Raw genomic sequence first — 7500 nt, forward strand, 5'->3', positions numbered from 1 at the left:
GATGTGTGCAAACTTGGTGGCCAACTACAAGAAACGTCTGACCTCTGTGATTGCCAACAAGGGTTTTTAAACCAAGTACTAAGTCATGTTCTGCAGAGGGGTCAAATACTTATTTCCCTCATTAAAATGCAAATCAATTTATAACATTTTTGACATGAGTTTTTCTGGATTTTCTTGTTGTTATTCTGTCTCTCATTGTTCAAATAAATCTACCATTAAAATTATAGACTGATCATTTCTTTGTCAGTGGGCAAACGTACAAAATCAGCAGGGGATCAAATACTTTTTTCCCTCACTGTATATATAATATAAGTGTGAGGGGAAATGGGGACGATGATAAAACAGCGTGACGTATGATATGAAATGATATGTATGATTTCTGACTGTGTGACAGTTAAGGTTGTTATACTCAGTGGTTGGATGGTAAATGATCTGAATGCAGATGGGATTATGTGATCGTGGTTGGAACTGAGATGTTGGTTAGAAAATAATTTTAATTCAGTAGCTGTACACACATTTTAGCTCCAGAATAAAAAAAAAATCCTGTTAAAAATGTGTTAAAACATCAGGCCACTCATTTTTGATTTGTTATTTCCTGTCCTCATTAATTCTCTCTCTGGTGATTGGTCCTTATTTTACAATACCTTTTCAAATGTGACCACTTTTCCTGTTAAATTGTTGTTATTTTCCCTAAAATGATTATTCTGGGATGGCACGTGCGGTTCACCGATCGTTAGATGTTGCATGTTTACTTGGAGCATAAGAAATAGTGACAGTATAACATTATCAACTCATTCAACCACAACCAAACACAATGAAATATCAAATTATTTTCAGCATTTACAATCTGGATGTCATTTTTTAACAGAATTTGAAAACACTGTGAGGTTGTTCATCTGCTGCTGATTAAAAACTCAATAAAATAAAAAATAATAAATGATCTCATCAAAATAAGCCATAATACAATTCCAATAAAAATGCTGTGACAGTGGAGAAAGAGCATGGAGGACAGACTGACACCTCTCTCTCTGTCTCCTTCCTCTCTCTCCCTCGCTCTCTCTCCCACTCTCCCTGTCTCTCTCTCTCTCTCTCTCCCCGCCCTCTGTCTCTCGCTCTCTCCCTCTCTCTGTCTCTCTGTCTCTCTCTCTGTCTCTCTCTCTCTCCTTCCCGCTCTCTCTGACTCTTCCCTCTCTTGCTCTCAGCATGTTGTAGCCTGTGTGGTGTAAATCCTTTCTCTTTATAAGAAGAAGAAAACAAACTGAATAAACAGTTTCTCAAACTGGAGGGACAGATTAGAGAGACAGAGGAGGACGCAAAACAGACAGATATACAGAGAGAGAGAGAGAGAGAGAGAGAGAGAGAGAGAAATAGTGACAGGAAAAGAGAGAGAGAAAGATAAGAAAGAAATCTAAAGAGAAAGAAGATGACTACAGGAGACATTGTCATTCTTGAAACAAAGATTTAATCCTTGCATTCCTGTGAGGAAACTTCACCGTTCCACATCATCCACACACATCAGTGAGTATTCAGTTCTTTAACCTCCTAAGTCCAGTTCTTCATCTTTATATGCAATCAAAAAACCCCAAAACTATAAACACGTCAGCGCCGAGTTCCACATCATGTTTAAACACAGCATCAAACCCGCATCTCATGGGTTTGACAAGGTTTTTGTTCCCTGCAGTGACGCTGGTGCTGGTGTTAGAGGTTTGGGCTTAAAAACTTATAATCTATCAATATTTCAACAGTGAAACTATTAGTTTTGGAAATTTCAAAATTTTATCTGTGTTTAAACTTTATGATGTTCGACTGGTGCTGGGGTTCGGGTGGTTATTGCTTGGGTTGTTTTTGTTTTTTGGGTTTTTGTGGTTTAGGTGGCTGGGGTTCGGGTGGCTGTGGTTTGAGTGGTTGGGGTTCGGGTGGCTGGGGTTTGAGTGGCTGTGGTTTGAGTGGTTGGGGTTTGAGTGGTTGGGGTTTGAGTGGCTGTGGTTTGAGTGGGTGGGGTTTGAGTGGTTGGGGTTTGAGTGGTTGGGGTTTGAGTGGTTGGGGTTTGAGTGGCTGTGGTTTGAGTGGTTGGGGTTTGAGTGGTTGGGGTTTGAGTGGTTGGGGTTTGAGTGGCTGTGGTTTGAGTAGTTGGGGTTCGGGTGATTGGGGTTTGAGTAGTTGGGGTTCGGGTGATTGGGGTTTGAGTGGCTGTGGTTTGAGTGGTTGGGGTTCAGGTGGCTGTGGTTCGGGTGGTGACTGAGGTTTGGGTGGTGACTGAGGTTTGAGTGGTTGGGGTTCGGGTGGTGACTGGGGTTTGATTGGTTGGGGTTCGGGTGGCTGTGTTTTGGGTGGTGACTGAGGTTTGAGTGGTTGGGGTTTGGGTTGTTGGGTTTGAGTGGTTGGGGTTTGAGCGACTATAGTTCAGGTAGTGACTGAGGTTCGGGTGGCTGAGGTTTGAGTGGTTGGGGTTTGAGTGGCTGTGTTTTGGGAGGTGACAGAGGTTTGAGTGTTTGGGGTTTGAGTGGTTGGGGTTTGAGTGGCTGTAGTTCGGGTAGTGACTGAGGTTCGGGTGGCTGAGGTTTGAGTGGTTGGGGTTTGAGTGGCTGTGTTTTGGGAGGTGACAGAGGTTTGAGTGTTTGGGGTTTGAGTGGCTGTGTTTTGGGTGGTGACAGAGGTTTGAGTGGTTTGGGTTCGGGTGGCTGTGGTATTTTAAGATCCTCAGACCCTTCCTCAGGTGTGGAGTAAATGTCCTGGAGGGAGGTAGGATCATCTCCAGTGACATGCTGAGTAGTTTGTACTACACGCTGCAGGGTTTTGTGTTTGTAAGCAGTGCAGTTCCCAAACCAGCAGGTGATGCTACAGCTCAGCATGCTCTCGATAGTGCAGGTGTAGAAAAACCCTAGACGTCTGGGTCTCAGACTGTACCTCTTAAAGCACCCGAGGTGTTCATGTTGTGTTTCTTCCAGATTCCACTACACATCAAACAGAATGTTGCAATCATTTCATTCAAACAGAAATAATTATGGTTCTGTCATCTGTCCTTTGTGTAATTTGATTGGATAATGTGTGTGTGTTTGTGTGTGTTGACTTTTACCATCGTTTTTTTGGGGGCAGTAATGGATGACAGAGTTAATAATCCACCTTGTTCATGTACAGTACACCAGCAACTCTATTTCACATGTCTTCTTCTCAATCCGAGATGTGTGTGAAAAGTATTAGCTCAAATGGAGATTGGATCTTGGGGGTGTCACTCGATGTAATCACCTCACACACTTATCACCTTTTTATATTTGTAAGAGAGGGCTATTAGCTTCGCTAGCATATTTATACCACCTACCAATTTATACATTTTATGATCACTGCTGAGTTGCTGAGTCATTTTTCCACACAGATGTGAGTTCTTTTCCTCGCAGTCAGAATGAAATGAGCTCAGTGTGGAGAAACGACAGGTTCTAACTCGCCACCATTAGCGATGCCGCACCCTTTCAATGAATGGGTACACACATCCTCTGACACAACTCTGCTGCTCAGGACAAAATGGAAATGATTATTAAGGAGCAAATAAAAATGTTTTTATTTTCATACCTGACGCTCATGTGAAGGAACTCCGAGTGTGTGTGGGGGAGAGAAGGAGGAGTTCTATAAAGCTCTGTCCATGATGTCAACTGCTTTGTACAATGCTATCACAACTGTTTGTGTTTTAGGTCATAAAGCAGCTCTGTGTTTTTTTTTGTTTTTTTTTTGTGTGTGTGTGTGTGTGTGTGTGTTTTTCCCCATTATAGTTTTGTTGTGTTGCTCTCTGTGTTGTTTAGCTTTGCCACACTTATACTCATTATTGGTGCATCACTTTTCTCATTTCTCATTGTGCTGCTGTCAAACCCTTCCTGAGATGTTGGTGAGGACCAATCACGCCAAGACAGAGTGACATTTTACTGAATGTGTCATAACATTAAACCAAATCTGCTTTGCTTTCTCCTTCCACAGGCGTCTCTAATGACTGAGGAAAATACCACAAACCCTTTCACCCTTGACAATACCCAAAAAGACTCCATGGTCTCGTTTGCTATCGGCACCTTCATCCTTGCCATTGTCTTCCTCCTGGGCGTCCCAGGAAACCTCTTCATCATATGGAGCATCCTGGCGCGTACCCGTAAGCGCTCAGTCACCACACTGATCATCCTAAACCTGGCGTGTGCTGACGGTGCCATCATGTGCCTCACCGTGTTCTTCATCGTGTACCTGGCTAAGCAGTCGTGGGTGTTTGGACGCTTCATGTGCAAGCTGCTCTTCTACCTGTGCAACACCAACATGTATGCCTCCATCATGCTGATCACGCTCATGAGTTTGCACCGACTGGCGACTGTGCTGCGACCACAAGGTGCTCACATCTTCAGGCGCAGGAGGAACGTGCTGAGCATCCTCATCGTGCTCTGGGTGCTCGTCTTCGCGCTCTCCATCCCTGCTCTGATATTCAGGGAAGAGATAGTGGAGAACAACAATAGACTGCTGTGCTTACACAATCACACAGATCCCAAATATGTATGTATGTCTCACTGTTACTACAACAATCATACAGTAACAGTAAAGTGTAAGAGTAATACACACTGTACTATAACAGTGGTACATGCAATATTACATACTATAGTACTGAACACTACCACTATTACTATTAATACATTCAATATTATTACTACATACTATACTACTGCGCTTTTACTGTGCTTCTACATACTACCCTTAAGTAATACTGCATAGTATACTGGAATACTGCATACAGTCATTGGGGAAAGAGTACAAAACACAGTGACGAGTAAAAGTACTGTTACTATGGAAATAATTCCCTTAAGTCAAAGTAGTGATCAAATAAATTACTGATGTAAGAGTAAATAATTAATCTGGTAAAAAAAAAAATACTTGATTACTTTAGACAGGAAATGAATGATGCTTTAGACAGGAAGTGAACATTATTTGTTGTTTACCGTGAACAGGAGGTGTTCCACCTGAGCTTGGAGACGGTGGTGGGGTTCCTGCTCCCGTACGCGATCATCGTCAGCAGTTACGTGTGTATTCTCCAGCGTCTGCGACAGACACAGTTTAAGAGGCGACTGCGTAGTGAAAAGCTCATCCTTGCCATAATCATCACCTTCGCTGCTTTCTGGCTGCCATATCACATCATCAACACCATGCAGGTGAGTAACATCCACATTTATCCACACTTATTTATACGTACATTCTGGATTACATGCTGCTTCTAAACTCAGAAACATAAAACATCAGCACGTACATCACTTCATTATAACACATCAGCATTGTTACACTGATCCCTCATCATTCACTTTATAAACTGATCAAATACTAAAATAATACTCATAAAGACACTCATAATAATACTTTCACTAACATGGTGATGGGATTCTCAGTGTTATGAGTCATTTACTCCATAACATCACAGAAACAAACATATATCTCGTGTGTAAAGTACAGGAATCCTGAATTATTCTGTATTTCCTGTTATTTCAGGTGGTGTCTGCGTGTGCACCAGAGCATTCGCAACTACACGAAAAGTACGTATTTTATACTCTCAGTACATCACTGACGCTAACGTTAAGTCACTGACTGATGGAGTAATCTCTGAGCTTGTTTTCTCCATGCAGGTTAAAGACAATCTACTTGTATCGACCCACCACCTCCTCGCTGGCCTTCATTAGCAGCTGTGCTAATCCTGTGCTGTATGCGCTAGCAGGGCGTTCGTACATCCGCGCAGACGGACTGTCCTTCATGGCCCGGCTGTTTGAGGGCACGGCGCTCGAGATCAGTAACGGAACTCTCCGTTTTCAACGCAAAGTGAGCAGAGCGGGACAGGCGGTGTTCATGCTGAAGAACTGCGACTCCTCTGCAAACAACACAGACAGAAAAACAGACAGAGACAGCTAACAGACTGATATATGACTGAGAGTATTACACAAAAATGTCCGTTATCATATATATATATATATATATATATATATATATATATATATGAAATAATATGACCAGTTCCTAGTGTGATTATCGTCCAAACCCAGAATAATCCTTTTCACTACATTATAACACCAATAAATATCATACTTACAAAACAAAACTGTTATTTCTACAGAACAAAACTATTTTATTTATTAGAGTTTGTTATTCCAAACATTTATCAATCTTCTATTTGTTCTTTATTCTTCTCTTCTTTTTTGTCGAGAATTTCAGTGTTTTTATTATTTTTTTCAAAAATAAACTGTATAATTTTGAAACTGTTTAAGATTAGAATGGAAACATTTCTTTTTATGACGTGTGCTGATCAGACTGAGGGTCTAATGCTGCGACATGCCATCGATGCAGTGGAAATGTCCTGGTGTTTAAGACTGAATCCATGTTGACTTGTTGTTAATCTCTTGGTGTTATTAATCTAGTTTGTTTTTGTTATTTTCTTCAAAAATCTTGGTTCACATGGTTATCTGTCTGCATTACTGAGAGTGGAATAAAACATTTCTATCATTAAAAACTGTTTGCTAAAATAACATGTGTTAGCATCTAAATAAGGCTCTGTCATTAGTGGATATTGGCAAAACATTTACAGCTAACTAGCTAACAGCTCAGTGAGCGTGCTATTGCCCTAGCAAATCATAAATAAAGTCTTTAATCTACTGGATTCATAAAACACACAAAAAATACTTCAGCCATCTTTATTTTCCACTTCAGAGTGTAAATTAACTGATTTTTAAATCTCTAGTGAAGCCTTTTATTGTTCTACACAGTCTAGATACTGTTTGGGGGGGGGGGGGGGGGGGTATGTTTATAATCTAATCATCATCATCATCATCATCATCATCATCTTTGCTGGATGTTTTGCCCCGACCAACATGGCTACCGCGTCGTTCTAAAGTCACGTGATAAAGCCTACGGATCCCCTCTAGGATCAATTTTAGTTAAAGTACTCCGTCTGCGTGTGTGAAACGTGCTGAGGGAGCCAAGGACAGGGATAGTTTCTCTTCTGTAAGCAGAAATGCGGGTTTTGATCGGTGAGTTAATCTGAATGAGAAATGTTCTGAATTATTTAGTTCATAAAAACACGGACTGGGCTATTGCAGTGTAAACATCATTAAACATTGACCTGCTCTGTTTCCGTTACAGGATTGCAGGTCAGTGTTATGAGCGCTTATTAACTCATTACAGGCTGTAGTTTATTCTTTACACTTCGTCAGAGGTCAGGTCTACAATTCAGAGACGTTTGCGTAAACCTTATTTACTTTTCCCAACCGTACTGTGGCAGATCCCGCCTCTCGCGCCAGGATTGGCGCGCGTTTTTCCGCCTCCTGCGGTTCCTGCACCTGGATTGGTTCACATCTTACTGCCTGTTTCATCTGCGCTATGATTGGCTGCTAATTTTACGCACACTTCTGCTCAGTCGACAGCTACCACTGCTGGTCTGCGATTTGTCATTGTGTTTGCCATATTGGGCGGGTCAAAATCCATGGAGACGCAGCTCTGCTC

General features: G+C 41.7%; 3 protein-coding genes across 3 annotated transcripts in view; 2 read left to right on the forward strand and 1 right to left on the reverse strand.

Annotated features, from left to right (window-relative positions):
- Positions 1-1162: 1162 nt before the first annotated feature.
- On the forward strand, positions 1163-6527 carry ltb4r2b (leukotriene B4 receptor 2b). The gene is made up of 5 exons (XM_017471135.2): positions 1163-1518; positions 3967-4521; positions 4971-5171; positions 5503-5546; positions 5637-6527. The coding sequence occupies exons 2-5, from the start codon at positions 3976-3978 to the stop codon at positions 5914-5916; spliced, it is 1071 nt and encodes a 356-aa protein (XP_017326624.1). The 5' UTR covers positions 1163-1518; positions 3967-3975; the 3' UTR covers positions 5917-6527.
- LOC128633010 (uncharacterized) lies at positions 1681-2764 on the reverse strand. Its single transcript, XM_053681479.1, has 2 exons — positions 2479-2764; positions 1681-2396 (listed from the first exon to the last, which is right to left on the reverse strand). Exons 1-2 carry the CDS (start codon positions 2762-2764, stop codon positions 1828-1830), a joined length of 855 nt encoding a protein of 284 aa, XP_053537454.1. The 3' UTR covers positions 1681-1827.
- A 439-nt stretch (positions 6528-6966) lies between the features above and the next one.
- Positions 6967-7500, forward strand: part of sdr39u1 (short chain dehydrogenase/reductase family 39U, member 1) — a 3999-nt gene continuing 3465 nt past the window's right edge. Inside the window, 1 exon segment of the mRNA NM_001200421.1 lies at positions 6967-7028. Coding sequence (NP_001187350.1) covers positions 7013-7028 — 16 coding nt within the window. The 5' untranslated portion in view covers positions 6967-7012.

Source organism: Ictalurus punctatus, chromosome 7 (genome assembly GCF_001660625.3).
Source record: "Ictalurus punctatus breed USDA103 chromosome 7, Coco_2.0, whole genome shotgun sequence".
Taxonomy (NCBI): Eukaryota; Metazoa; Chordata; class Actinopteri; order Siluriformes; family Ictaluridae; genus Ictalurus; species Ictalurus punctatus.